The sequence below is a fragment of the Athene cunicularia genome (genome assembly GCF_003259725.1).
Source record: "Athene cunicularia isolate RWA chromosome 11 unlocalized genomic scaffold, athCun1 chr11_part1, whole genome shotgun sequence".
In the NCBI taxonomy this organism is placed as follows: domain Eukaryota; kingdom Metazoa; phylum Chordata; class Aves; order Strigiformes; family Strigidae; genus Athene; species Athene cunicularia.
This window is the reverse complement of record NW_020799113.1, coordinates 12,789,893-12,805,082: the sequence shown is the minus strand read 5'-3', so window position 1 is coordinate 12,805,082 and position 15,190 is coordinate 12,789,893. Positions and strand designations below refer to the sequence as shown.

The following is a 15,190-nucleotide window of genomic DNA, read 5'->3' as shown; positions in this document are numbered from 1 at the left end:
GGACGGGGGGTCCCCGGGGGCAGCGCGAAGCTGCGCCGGCAGCGGGGCGGGCAGCGGAGGTGGCTTCAGTTGGGAACGTGAGGCTTTGTTGCAGCTGCAGAGGGAGGCCGGTTCATGGTCGGGGGAATGAAGCCTGAGGAAAATTTACGTCAAAATCAGGGGCTCGCTGTCTGTGTTTTAGGTTCAGGGTTGGCCTGGTTCAGAGGAGTTAGTTGAGCACAAAGATCTTGAGCATCTTAGAAGCACCGGTGCTTGCTGAGAGCCAGGGTGCATTTTGGGAGTGGGAGGAAGCACATTCTTGGTGTCCAGCATCACTCTGGAGTAGGAAGTTTAATTAAACGGGGGAGCGTGGGGCGAGGGGAGCGGGCACCTGACCTGCGCATCCTGGAAAAGCGGCAGCCCCACCGTGTGCCCCATCGCGCGGTAAAAGTTGTTTGGTGTGTGATTATTTGGTTCAGTTTTTCCAAGGTAGCACCGCTCTCTTTTTTTTCCTGGGATGAAAAAGAAGGTCTTTGCCAAAGCAAACGGTGCCACAGGAGCTAGCCTCTTACGGTGGTGATATCCTCATTAGCCGAGCCTTTCTTTGAGAGCTTCTCCGCTGTACATGTGCTCTTCTCCGCCTGGCGACTCTGTAGTTGGCAGGCACAAGGAGTGCGCGTGTGGCAGCCTACACGCACAGTTGGGGATTTTTTTATTGGTTTGTTTTAGTAAGAGCTGAAGTAGAAACATTAAATGTTTTATAAGGACAATGTATATGGATAACCAGTTCCGTTTTTTGAATCTCCAAATGTATATGTGGTCAGCGCCTTCCCTCATTTATATGCATTTTATTTCTGCTTCATTCCATTGTTCAGTGTTATATCGGACTAGTGGCATTTTTGCTTCTCTCAACATCTCCGTATTTATTGGAATTAGGATATTTGAACTCACTCTCTTCTGTTTCTTGTTAACAATTCTGTCTATGAAAGCAGCCAACGTTTTATGTATTTTTCCTAAAATGACTGTTTTGCTGCTGGAGTTGGTGCTGTGTTTCTTTATGGTAATATCAAATTATGAAATATTTTCCAAAGCCTCGTATTGAGCAAAGGAAATAGTTATTATAACAGAGGCTGGGCCATTGTCGGTTTATCCTGAAGTTGATTCTTTTGTGATGTCTTGAGATCTCCAATGGTGATTTTCTGGGCTTTTTTAATTTGTTTGTTTTTGTACCTAGCAGGCAACATTACCTTTCATATGAATGAATGTGGTAATGTACAGATCTCTTCTCTGATTTTCTTGAGCTGTCTCAAATCTGATGCTTTTATTTCACCTAGATGTTTGACTCTGCTTTTGAGCAGCCTTTCATTCTGTTACAGTTTTGAGACACAACTGAAGGATTGTGTTTAATGGAGACATTACTTAAAATCACCTTGATGTAGCATTTAAAAAGACCCACAAAATCACAGGTGATCACTTAACACTGTAGCTTTTCGGAATGTTTGTATTGCTTCATTGCACATTGTGTTTCGCTTTCTTTATTCATCATTTATTGCTTTACAGTACAGTGAGCAGGTGTTAAACCTGCTAAAGAAAAATGCTTTTTATTAATACTATGTGTTGGCATATTTGTGAATTATGTGTACAAATATATTTTTATTTCTCTTTCTCAAACCTCATTTGAAATTCAAGAGGGGTTTTTTTAGTTGATTTTTTTTTTTAAATGCTGTAGTAGCAGAAGCCCATAGTGTTGTTGAGAGCTTTGTCCTTATTTCACAGATGCACTGGGAATTGTTTTTAATCTCCTTTCTGCTTTCCCATTACAGATGGTGATGACGACCCACAACTCTCCTGGGTGGCTTCATCTCCCTCCAGCAAAGATGTTGCATCACCCACTCAGATGATAGGAGATGGGTGTGATCTCGGCATCGGGGAGGAGGAAGGGGGGACTGGCCTGCCGTATCCCTGTCAGTTTTGTGATAAGTCCTTCATTCGCCTGAGCTACCTTAAAAGGCACGAGCAGATCCACAGTGACAAACTACCTTTCAAATGCACCTACTGTAGCCGGCTTTTTAAGCACAAGAGAAGTAGGGATCGCCACATAAAGCTTCACACAGGGGATAAAAAGTACCATTGCCATGAGTGCGAGGCTGCCTTCTCTCGCAGCGACCACCTCAAAATTCACCTGAAAACCCACAGCTCCAGCAAACCGTTCAAGTGTACTGTGTGTAAACGTGGGTTTTCATCTACCAGTTCATTGCAGAGTCACATGCAAGCTCATAAAAAGAACAAGGAACATATGGCAAAGACTGAGAAAGAGGTGAAGAAGGATGATTTTATGTGTGATTACTGTGAAGAGACATTCAGTCAGACTGAAGATTTGGAGAAGCACGTAATGACACGCCACCCACAGCTTTCCGAGAAGGCAGATTTGCAGTGTATTCATTGCCCTGAAGTATTTGCAGACGAAAACTCGCTGCTCTCACACATTCATCAAGCCCATGCCAACAAAAAACACAAGTGCCCTATGTGCCCAGAGCAGTTTTCTTCAGTGGAGGAAGTCTATTGCCACTTGGACAGCCACAGGCAACCTGACTCCAGCAATCACAGCATCAGCCCTGACCCAGTCTTGGGGAGTGTGGCGTCCATGAGCAGCGCAACGCCCGACTCCAGTGCATCGGTGGAAAGAGGTTCCACCCCAGATTCGACCTTAAAACCGTTGAGAGGACAAAAGAAAATCAGGTCTGTGGACAGAGAGGAAAGCCAGAACTGGTCTAAAGTTACTTACAGCTGCCCATACTGCTCGAAGCGCGACTTCAACAGCCTTGCTGTTCTGGAGATTCACCTGAAGACCATTCATGCAGACAAACCTCAACAAAGCCACACGTGCCAGATCTGCCTTGATTCCATGCCTACGCTGTACAACTTGAATGAACACGTGAGAAAGGTGCACAAAAACCATGCCTATCCCATGATGCAGTTTAGCAACATTTCTGCCTTTCACTGTAACTACTGCCCAGAGATGTTTGCAGATATCAATAGCTTACAGGAACACATCCGTATTACTCACTGTGGCCCAAATGCTACCCCTCAAGATGGCAACAACGCTTTCTTCTGTAACCAATGCTCCATGGGCTTTCTGACCGAAGCAACCTTGACTGAGCATATTCAGCAGACTCACTGCAATGTAGGAAATTCAAAATTGGATTCCCCTGTCATTCAGCCAACACAGTCTTTTATGGAAGTTTATTCATGCCCTTATTGCACAAACTCCCCCATTTTTGGCTCCATCCTGAAGCTTACAAAGCATATTAAAGAAAACCACAAGAACATTCCTCTGGCACACAATAAGAAGTCAAAAGCAGAGCAGAGTCCAGTTTCTTCTGATGTTGAAGTCTCTTCCCCTAAAAGGCAACGGCTTTCTGCTAGCGTAAACTCAGTGTCTAATGGTGAATACCCATGTAATCAGTGTGATCTAAAGTTCTCAAATTTTGAGAGTTTTCAGACCCATTTAAAGTTGCATTTGGAGTTGCTGTTGAGGAAACAGTCTTGCCCTCAGTGTAAAGAGGACTTTGATTCCCAGGAGTCTCTTCTGCAACATCTCACCGTACATTACATGACAACTTCAACTCATTATGTATGTGAAAGCTGCGACAAACAGTTTTCTTCGGTGGATGATCTGCAGAAGCATTTGTTGGACATGCATACTTTTGTGTTGTATCACTGCACCCTTTGCCAAGAAGTTTTTGATTCCAAGGTATCTATCCAAGTGCATCTGGCAGTCAAACACAGCAATGAAAAGAAGATGTATCGTTGCACAGCCTGTAACTGGGATTTTAGGAAGGAGGTGGATCTCCAGATCCATGTGAAGCATAGTCACTTGGGGAATCCATCAAAGTCTCACAAATGCATCTTCTGTGGTGAGACCTTTAGCACAGAGGTAGAACTGCAGTGCCACATCACAACGCACAGCAAAAAATACAATTGTAAGTTTTGTAGCAAAGCTTTTCATGCCATCATCTTGCTTGAAAAGCACTTGCGGGAAAAACATTGTGTTTTTGATGCTAGCGCTGAGAATGGTACAGCTAATGGCATGACCCCAACAAATAAGAAGACAGAAGGGGCAGATATTCAGAACATGTTAATGAAGAATCCAGATACTTCCAACAGTCATGAAGCCAGTGAGGATGATGTAGATGCTTCTGAGCCCATGTATGGCTGTGACATTTGTGGGGCTGCCTACACGATGGAGGTCCTCTTGCAGAACCATCGTTTGAGAGATCATAACATCAGGCCTGGTGAGGATGACTGTTCTAGGAAGAAAGCAGAATTTATCAAAGGTAGCCACAAGTGTAATATCTGCTCAAGGACCTTTTTCTCAGAAAATGGCCTGAGAGAGCACATGCAGACCCATCGAGGCCCAGCTAAGCACTACATGTGCCCCATCTGCGGGGAACGCTTCCCATCACTCCTGACCCTGACGGAGCACAAAGTCACTCACAGCAAGAGTTTGGATACAGGGACGTGTCGGATTTGCAAAATGCCACTGCAGAGTGAGGAGGAATTTATCGAGCACTGCCAGATGCATCCAGATCTCAGAAACTCCCTCACCGGGTTTCGCTGTGTTGTTTGCATGCAGACGGTCACCTCTACCCTTGAGCTGAAAATTCATGGGACGTTCCATATGCAGAAATTGGCAGGAAACTCTGCAACCTCATCGCCCAATGGCCAGGCCTTGCAAAAACTCTACAAGTGTGCGTTGTGCTTGAAGGAGTTCCGTAATAAGCAGGACTTGGTAAAGCTGGATGTGAATGGCCTTCCCTATGGCCTGTGTGCTGGATGCATGACCAGGAGCACCAATGGACAGTCTTCGGGCTTGACTCCACAGGAGGTGAATGAGAGACCGTGTGGCAGTCTGAGGTGTCCAGAATGTAGTGTCAAATTTGAAAGTGCTGAAGACCTAGAGAGCCACATTCAGGTAGACCACCGAGACCTGACACCTGAGACTAGTGGCCAAAGGAAAGGTACCCAGACGTCCCCTGTTCCCAGAGTAAGTACATCTGAACTTTAAGATATCCGAGGGATAAAATGTAGACGTTCCATGTGACTGAGAACTAATCTGATGTTGTTGGTTTAGTTTGTTTTTTTGTTTTTTTTTTAAACTGTCACTTTATAAAATTACTTGTACTACTATAAAAAACACCAAAACATGAGGAAAGGTAGAGTAACACAATAGAAAAATTAGGTGTTGCACAGCCTTGCAGGCTTCTTGATTCCTAGTGGCAGCGCATCAGATTTTTCGTCATAAAACTGCCCTAGATTTACCAACAGAGAGCTGAGACACTTGAACAGTGGGGATTGAGTTTGTCCATGAATTCTGATGCTACTGAACTGGCAGATCTGGAAAAGCTGGGGTATTACCATGAGGAAAGGAGATGCTGAGTACCCAAACAAAAAAATTTCTGATCTGTCATACTTGAGGAATGAGATTATTTCTTACCAGGGAACTAAACATGAGCAGGAGGATAAAGGAACTTTTGAGGAGAAAATTTAGTGAATTCCACCCTACCCCCCAAATTCTCACCTAAACAAATTTCTGTGCTAAAGAGTTTGTCCTTATGGATGTCTGTCAAAGTGAATGTTGTGAGGCTACTTGGATGTCTGCGTGCGTATGTGTGTGCTCATACGTGTGTGTGTGTGTGTGTGTATGATTTTAAAAGTGATTTTAAAAGGATCTTCTTCATGGCCCTCCTGTAAGATAAGTAGTTTTCTTAGCAAATTGGGAAATTGTCTAATGCAGGTTACATGTAAGTGTGCTCTCCTTTAACTTTTGCAGATAGCCTGCTTTCCCATTTCTTAGCTTACAAGATACTTGGGAGCACACAGATCCAAGTAAGGCTTCAGAAGCCTACTCAGGAGATTAATATCATTTGCAGTTTATAGTCTTTTTAAATTGTTTGTTGACGTTTTGGTTCAAGAATGGGCCAAGTCAGTCCTTTCTCTGTCAGGAACAGATGGAATGAGAAGTAGATTTTGGAAATCTTCTCGGGAGACTAACAGCAGACACATCTGAGTATTGATATCATCTGACATTTTTAATTAAACATGATGGGGTGAGATTTTCAAAAGTATCTAAGGAAATTAGGCACCCAACTCCTAATGAATAATTCCAGCTGTAGATGCCTGTTTATGTCAATCTGCTAATTAAAGCACCCACAAACACATCTTACTGCATTAAAAGAACCTGAAAATACCATTCAGCTAGAACACCAGAGGCTCAGTTAAGTAAGAGAAGACCCTAAGTACATCCTGAGGACTGAGATGCCTCCAGCAGAGCTGGTGCAGGCTCTGTCCCCAGCAGGATTTGTTAGCTGTGGCTCAGCGCTGGGGCGTGCGGGGAGCAGCGTCCGGCCGAGCCAGGCTGTGCATGGCCAGCTCAGAGCATGGCACTGCCTGTCCTGGTACCTGCTGGCCTCAACACCCCTCTCCAGGCTTCTGAGAGAACCCCAGAGAGAGTTTGATGTCTTGTCTTTTTTTTTCCTTCTTTAGTAAAACAACTGGATATTGTTCCCTCTCCATGCAGTGAATGTGTGACTAAGCCTCCAGGCACACACACCTAATTCTGCAGAAGAATGAGGAATGGAAATATTCCCCCTTTGGTGTGATACCTTTTGAGAGTTCAGTTGGAGCTCTAGTCAGGTCATTCTCCTTCCTCCTCCTCCTTCTCAGCCTTTTATTTCCTTCTCAATTCTTTAAAACTGTTTGCTTAGGTAGGACTAATTCTTACTTCGTATGGCTGTGCCTATAGCCTTAAGTATCACCTCTTCTTTCCTATGAACTATCAAAAGCAGAATACGTTGCCATTTTCTGCTTGCTCTTCTTTCTTTAACTCCTTCTTTTCAGTGGCAGATTCCATACTTATTCTCTCAGGGGAGATTTTTAAGTTCTTCAATAAGGTAAATGCTTTGAATTTCATCCCATGAGGAAAAGCCTTAGTTCCTTTGAATAAGATAATGAAAAATCAGCATTTACGATGATGGCAAATGGTACCTTCAACAGGTGTCTATGGCCTGCACATATGCTAATATCGGAGACCTTTATGGTATGCATCCCAGGAATAAATATAGTGATATTAGGAATAATTCATTATCTTACCCTTATAGGTGCAAGACCTGAATTCTGATATCAGTTAATGTGAAACTATTGGTGTTTCACTCAGGTTTCTCAAGGCAATGAGTGCCCTTTGTATCTGTCTAGCCCAGGCGTTTTCAAAGAATTATACTGTCTTTTAAATGGTGATAAATATCTGTATTTCAAGAACAGCATTTATTTAACTTCATTGGCTTCATAGCAAAGCTAAACAAGTTGAACACGATCTCTCCTGTCACCTTGTTAGCATGCTGTGCACAGGTAAAATACCATTTTACTGGAGCAATCTTAAGTGCACAATGCATGTAGAGTAATCTGCAGATGTCCAGAGAAGAGCTGCTTCTTTCCAATTCTTGAGCACTTCTACATTTCTTTTTTAAACGCTGTATTGATTTTTCTTTCTTAAACAGAAAAGCAGTTGAAGATTAGGACAAAGTACAGTCAGAAAGAAAATATAGTGAGACTAGATTTTAAGTAGTGTGTAAATGTTTTAGAGTAAACAAGAATAAGCAGAATGAAATCCAAGCACATGGAAAAGATGATGATGACATACAAAATCCGTAACTTCTTTCGATGTTGGAAAATCACTCCACCAGCAGTTATACTTCTTGAATTGAAGAAGTGAGTGTGGAAGCCTAAAGGAATTTCAGAAAAAAACTTATATAAAGCTTTAACCCCAAAATGAAAGAAAGGAAGAAAATAAATATGAATAAAAAGTGAAAATATTTGGGAACAAAAGAAGATTGAGCAGGGGAAGAAGAACAATTCCTTTTTACTGTATGTATTTGTGTATATATGCACATGGATTCAACACCACAAAGGGAGTATGAATATTTTGTTGTATTTTGTTTGGGTTTTTAACTATTGAATTTTTGGAGGTTTTGCTCTGAAAATCAGTTAGAGACATCTAGATGAGGATCAAAAACCACCCAGAATTGCTTGGCAGTTTTGGGGTTTGGGGTTTATTTATCCATAAAAATGGAAGAAACGACATAACCCTTGAAAATGCTGCTATATTCTGTCTTCCTCACATTTTAGTATGGCAAACAACCAGGAAGAAGTATCTGTGAATTGATCACCTTTGTTTCTAGGACATCTAACTAGGACTAGTCACGATGGTCAACAAAGAGATTTCCAGAGGGACAAGGTTTTTGCCTTGTGTACCGAGCAGCATCTTCATTGGAGGATTTTAAGTCAAGTCAATGGTCTTCCATAAGGAACTCACAAAAAGGAATAAATAAATTATACCTTAATAGAAAAAGATTGCTCTAACAATTGCTCTAACATCAATTTGTGCTTGATTCTTATAGCTTTATGCAAGATATTCTGTTTGGATAGGACTACAAGTTTTTTTATTAGATGAGCATCACAAGTGGAGGTACCATTCCAGTATCTGGCACATGTATAGCTCAAGACCTTTTTTTATTCTGTTACACCAGAGGTAATGCTTTCAAGTTTCTGAACATATTTCTGTGCACAGGAGCTTCAGTTCTGAATACATTTTATTAATTCCTTTTAACATGTCTTCTAGAGGAACGTGCATGTCTTGAGAAACATGACTGGTTGTTTAGTATTGAGATTTCTTATTGCCCCTTGTAATACTGGAAAGTCATGTTTCAAGCTGCTCTTTCTCTTACACAGATTTATCCTTATTTTGTACCATAGTTATCATGAACAGTGTTTGTTTAACACTGACGGTGGCAAATGCTTGGACTTTTCTCCTGCATACTTTCTTGGACTCAATTACTTCTCTTTGTTCTCCCCCACACCCCTTCTCTTCCCTTGTAAATCCACTTGAATGGAGGAATATTTTCTTTGTAGAACAGGAAACCATTTCCAGATTTAAAGGAGGACAGTCTGGAAAACCCATGGGAACAATAGATATTTCAGAAAAGAAACCAGAACCCTCTGTTGTTATTACTACTATTTTGTGCCAGGATTAGAATTAAATATCTTGACTTAGTGGGGATGAAGGTCTCAGCTGAAGGCCTGCTCATCTGGTCTCCTATGTCACTTAGATGCTGTCACCTAGACTGTTAGGTCCTCAGAGTTTGGGCACCTTTGTTGTCACCACTTGTGAAGACAAAATAAAAAAGATATAACTGACCCATTAATAATGTGTGTGAAGCCATAATATCCACAAAAATGGTAGCAGAAGATCATATGTGGTACCACAAATAACACAACCTTGCATTAAAACTAGTGAGAGTGGAAGTCTGTTTTTGTGACATTCTTCTAAAGAGAAATATTAATGAGCCAAAAAACCCAGCTCTTCCATCTCTTGCATAAACATTTAGCTGCTAATCTATCTATAGTTATTTTGTGGCCTGTATGAGGCTGTTTATTAACCTCACTCCCTGTCAAGCAGGGTACCCTACCACAAGACCCATTGCCTCAGTTAAACTGCTCTTTTGCATGCATGTGCCTCAGTTGAGGCTAAAGATTATACTCAGAGGAAGTCTGAAATCTGCCGTCTTCTCTGAGGGGTGGTCACGCCAAGCAGAGTGTTTTATAAGTTTGTGAAATGGTGTGGAGGAGTTCGCACTGGGTCTGAGGATAAACAAAGACATCCTGTCTCCAGATCTGTTAGTAAGTAGCTTTCAGAAGCACCAAAATCAATTAAAAAAATGAATCATTTTTCTGTGTTTAATATAACTTTAAAGGTTTGAAATAGAGTTGAGCTGAAATATTGTTCTTTTTAGCTGGTTACTTAGGGAACCCTCATAACAGAGGTAAGTGTTGAACAAGGCACATAGCTTTGAAGTTTTAAAGGAGAGGAAGGGTTCAAGTTTTAAATGTGACCACATGAATCATTCCCTGCCCAATCCCATTCTTCACTTCCAAGGTTTTTTGTGTTTGCTTTGTTTTGTTTTTAAAGTTAGCAGCCCTCAGCATGTGTATGCCAGTGTGTTTGAGAGGACATGCGTACGTATGTGTGCTGTGCCTGTCTGCAGAAATAGATTCCCAAGAAAGAGTGCTGCAGAAATCCAGCTGCTTTTCCATTAACAGCCTTGATTTCCGAATGGACTCCAAGAGGATACTTTCTTGAGCTGCCTAGGGATAACTAGCCAATCCAAACTATTTTCTTTTATATGGTTGGCTGTGTCAGGTTTCGGCCAATGGACTATAGCCTTCTTCCTATTATTGTGTTAATCACCCATTGTTATTTTAGTCTAGAAAGCCCTGCCTATGTGCAAACACATACTGCGTACAGAATTCATGGAATATGCATAGCATCCATAGACGGGTGCATTTGTTATTATGGTATTACAGCATGTTCATTAACCTCCAGCAGGCTAACTTGTTGCCATTGATGACATGGGAAGTAGTTAAGAAGCTCTTGGCAGCACCTAATTTGTTCTTTCCTCAGCAGGTGCTCAAGGAAATTGGATCCCATGCGCAGAGGAGGTGACAGCAACTCCTCTGTCTAACTCAAAACTTCTGACTTTTTACTGCTGTCCTAAAAATAGGATTCTGTACCTAGGTGTGGGGTGGAGGCTCTAAGAAAAAAATAATGTGCATCTAAAAGTGCACAAAAAATACCGGTAAAATATTTTACTTCAAAAAAGTTAAGAGGGTGTTGATTACTGAATTGGGTTTCTCAGGGCTAACGGCTTGGGGTTCCATTTCTCAGCTACCTGAGCTTGTGACCAACACACAGAGGTTTCACACACGTTCTGCTGCCATCCACTCTAGCCATAAGGATACAGATCGTGTGCTCATGCTCATGCCTGGTGGCAAGAGTTGCAGTAGGAGTTATTATCTAGGAAGAAGTAGGTATAAAAGGCCCAATTTTTCTAAATAGCATGTCAAAAGATGTCTATTTAGATAGCATATTCCCATGCAGTAAATGAGCATGCACATTAGACCAAAGCACTGTACTCCTGCCTTGGGAAGTAAGAGGTTTTGCAAGTGTACAAAAGCTTAGCATTCATATTTTATTTTTTTCCTAACTTGGGTGTCAAACTTATCCACATGCATTTTATTTTCTACAATTGATTTCTTGGATTTTTTCCTGTCATGTTGCACAAGTACATGCACCACTGTCAATGTGAGTGCAAACCCCATTTTCCCTATTTGAATAAATGGTTCATGTAATTGCCTCTTCACACTATCTCCTGACTTCTGCAGCTAAGCCTCCCTGATATGACTTTGAGATGGAGAAAATACACAACAGATTGTGCTAGGAAACAATTCTTTGTGGTAATGCAGTTTTTCCAGGATTTCTGATAGGAGACAATTACAAAATGTGTTTTTTTCCTTTTGTCCTTCACTTCTCCAAGTAACTATAGGTGTTTTGCCTCGTGTATTTTGAGTTTAACTAAAGAAGAAAGTTGATCTTTTTCTAAAAATGGAGGAAGTTTTACTGCAATGGGTTAAATGACAGAAGCAATCTGATTATGGCTCAAGTACTTGATCAGATTTTCAAGTACTAGCATTTGAAATTTTTAAAGTTGAAATTAAAAATTCTCTTAAAGGAAGCTGTTAATTAGAGATTGTATTCATGGTCCCAGAAAATCCTCCCCCAACTTGGTGTCTTGTTGGGAATATATATATGAGCAGAAAAAGCCTGAGTGGAAGAAAGTTGAAGCACATAACATGCTGTATTCATGATCACACTTGCCTTATGCTACAGTGCAGTTTTCTCTAATCTCTTTTTGGTTATTAAACAGAAAAAGACCTATCAGTGCATCAAGTGCCAGATGACCTTTGAGAATGAGAGAGAGATACAAATCCATGTCGCTAACCATATGATTGGTAAGACATTCTTTAAACTAGGCCACTCATCGGCTGCTTGTTTTTTGCTACTCTTTGAAATTCACTATTCTAATAACTTGTTAATATTCATGCTGTAATTTTTTTTTTTTTATCTTTCAAGGAAAATGATTTTGATGTAATGATTCTTCACTTCAAAGCTTTTTAAATATGTGGTTATAAAAGTGTTACTGCTGAGCTTTTTTCCTTATCCTTTTGAGTCTTCATGTAGCATTTTCATTTATATTAAAATCAAACTTTTGACAGTATCTTCCATTTGATAGCATAAATTTCTCTCTATCCATGTAAAAAGTACTTGCCAGTTGTCAACCACTTAGGAGCAATTATGTTTCAATTTTGTATGTCATGACATTGAATAGATTTAACTGCTAGCATTTTCCCAGCTAAGTGTGGTGAATTCCTGAGGAACATTGTCAAAACAAAACACTTACAGAGTTATTTCTGTGGGGTTTTTTTCTTCTTTTCCCAACAATTCTGGACTTCAGAAAGTTCAACTTTTCGGAGATACAAGTGTTTTAAAAATCATTGTTTGCTGCCTTCTAACTACAGTCCTGTTGCAAGAGTTTGCAGTACAGTGTTATGGTAATCTGATGGGTTGTATTTCTGCTGCTGCTGTATGATTGCTTTTCTGATGAATGCAAAGAAATGTTTTTCCTGTCTGTACAGATGTTATAAATATATGTGTTGGCCCAAGAGGTCAGTTTATTTTGATGCATAGACCACAAAGGAGGGAGTTACACATGCCACTCTAGGCATATGTTGGATGAGATTCTTTTAAGGACCCTCTACAGTGCACTCTATGTGTCTCATATGTTCCCATGCAGCATTTATCTCCCATAAGCATAATGTTTTTTCTTCAACAATTTTACATTTAGGAAACTGTTCTCCTGTCAATGAATGTATCTAACTCCTATTATCTTTGAAGTCAATTATGTATAAATACCAGAGCGAGAGAAACATGGACTGACACAGTCTTCACACCCCCACCCCCAAATGAAAAATATACATGTCAGTCACAATAATTTTCATCTGAGAGCCAGGCAGGAGTTTGAAGTCAATGTCAAGCAGGTTAAGATGAAGATATCTAAAAATGTTTGCTTTTGTAGCAGGTGTTAATGTAATCTCTTGTTTGCAAGCTTGAAGAGTGAGATCCTTGTTAATTGGACCATAGTGATTTCATGTAGCTCCCCCCTAGAATTTTTTTTTAAGAAGCCTGAAGGAAAGCAGTCCTTAGGCAAGCTTAGCACTTGTTTCAACTTAATTTGTGATCCAATAGCTAATAAATTATTTGTAAATACAAAGGTCATAAAGTGCTGAGTTACGGTTCTACTTGATTTGAGAGAATACTTTTTCCTTTTGGAAAGACGTAATTTCTTCATTTTACAGTAAACAATGTGTGAAATTTAAAATTAGTTGTGTCTGGAATAACGCACGATGATATATCTATGACTATGGTTTACTATTAGTGCTATTGGAAAACAACAGTGGTAGAAGGCATAGGAGGCTGAGAAAAGTGTGGTGCTGCTGTTTGTGAAAAGTGTACCTATTGTTTCCTTGGAGCTGTACATAAGTTATTATACATATTTGGAAGAACTTTGTATAAACATAAAGGTGCATATGAACTCAGTTCCATACACCTAGAACATTGTAAATACCAGGATAGGGTAAGAAAATTTATGATTATTCCATTGTAGTGTCATGTCTTGTGTCGCTTTGATGAGATACGGACTGAGAATGTTCATTAAGTTCAAGTCATCGCTTTTTTTTATGGTGCAGTTTAGGAAAGAGTAAAGTATAGAAATCTTTAATATACAGCCAAGCTTCCTTCAACTCTGGGCATCTCAGTTCACAAGGCACTTGGGCCCCCCTCTCCTTCAGGACATGTGACTGCTTCCGAAAAGGCATCGCCAGTGAGTCTGCTGTTGGTATTTGTTCCTTACTGGGGAATACTGAAGGGGCAAGGAGAGACTAGATGTCACCATCTCTCAAGCAATAAATGCTGTGCAGATTTTTGGTGTTAATTTGCATAGTGCTGAGTCAGTAATAGCAAGGAGAGTGATGGATTGCCTCTCGGGTTTGTTCCTCTGCCCTTTGTTCAAAACCTGAGAGCCTTGATCCTTTACTCAGGCCATAGGAGAGACTGCCATGTACCTCCTTACTGCTCAGGCTGGTTTATCACTTAAAAAATTAGAAGTGAAAGAGTTTCCCTTCTCTGTGTTAGACCGAGTCTAGCCAGATGGGCAGCAAGAGAAAGAAGCTAATATAGCTGTTTCTGCAGGCCAGGCCTCTGTCACAAGGGTTATTAATGTAATTGTTGTCAATTTAAGATCTACAGATGAGTATTTGTTTGTGCTGGTGGAGCACTGAGATCCCAGGGTGAACATGTGGGTGTTTGGGGGGTAGGGGGGGAACTTGCCCTCAGACTCCGTCTCCTGAGGGGAGCTTAGTGTTGGACTCATCTCAATGAACTTGTATCTATCTAAAATTAAGGTGTTTGGTTTAATACAGTCATTGAGATGCTGTCAGGGGAAAATGAATGATTGATACCAATCTAAGATAAGAGTTTGAGTAGGATAAGCATTTCCAGGGAGAGATTTTTATCTCTCTTTTGAATTTGAAGTGAGTCAAGACAATGAAGTTAGCCTTGACGTGTAATTTTTAGGTAAAAAAACCCTTGGATTTGATAATCCAAGACCTCTCAGCAGAACTTTCTTGTACTTTTGAGAAACACAAAATCAATAGTTGAGATAGCCTAAGTACTTACAGTTTCATTCTGCTCAAGTGACTGTCAACAAAGGAATCCCTTCTTTGGAGCAGCGACACCTTTTAAGTATCAGTGTCTGTAATATGATTAAAGAATTCAATTATTTCTTACATAGTAATTTTTTAAAGTGCATCCAGTTAAGTTGACTGTGCCTCCCTCTTCAATTTCTCTGCTCCTCAGTCTGGAGTCGGAGGCCCTGCTCATAATTCATGGAGGTAGGGGGTTTATTTTTTTCAAAGCAGTATGCAGGGAATTTCCAGTGCTACTCCCACACACTGCTTTGAAAAATTACCCTTCTGCACTCTAGCCCTTCATATCCTGTGCACAAACACAGAGGCACATTGGGTCCTGCACAGGGTCCCTGGGGAAGGAGAAGGCTGGATACATCCCCAGAGGAGGTAAGCGGTAGATGTTTTGTTTCATTTTACACTGGGGCCTGTAGGAGGGCTGTAAGCAGCAGAACAGACCTCCTTAGCTGTGGTTAGCCAGGGAAGGGATCTGTTTAGAAACGTTTTCAGGGCGGGG

At 40.8% G+C, this 15,190-nt stretch overlaps 1 protein-coding gene across 2 annotated transcripts in view; it reads left to right on the top strand.

The window, feature by feature from the left end:
• The window catches only part of ZNF423 (zinc finger protein 423), a 193,140-nt gene that overhangs the window by 90,441 nt on the left and 87,509 nt on the right, over positions 1 to 15,190 (top strand). For both annotated transcript variants that reach the window (XM_026856820.1, XM_026856818.1), the window contains 2 exons: positions 1,803 to 5,026; positions 11,799 to 11,883. In XM_026856820.1, the coding sequence (XP_026712621.1) occupies positions 1,803 to 5,026; positions 11,799 to 11,883 (3,309 nt within the window). The remainder of the gene's footprint in view (positions 1 to 1,802; positions 5,027 to 11,798; positions 11,884 to 15,190) is intronic.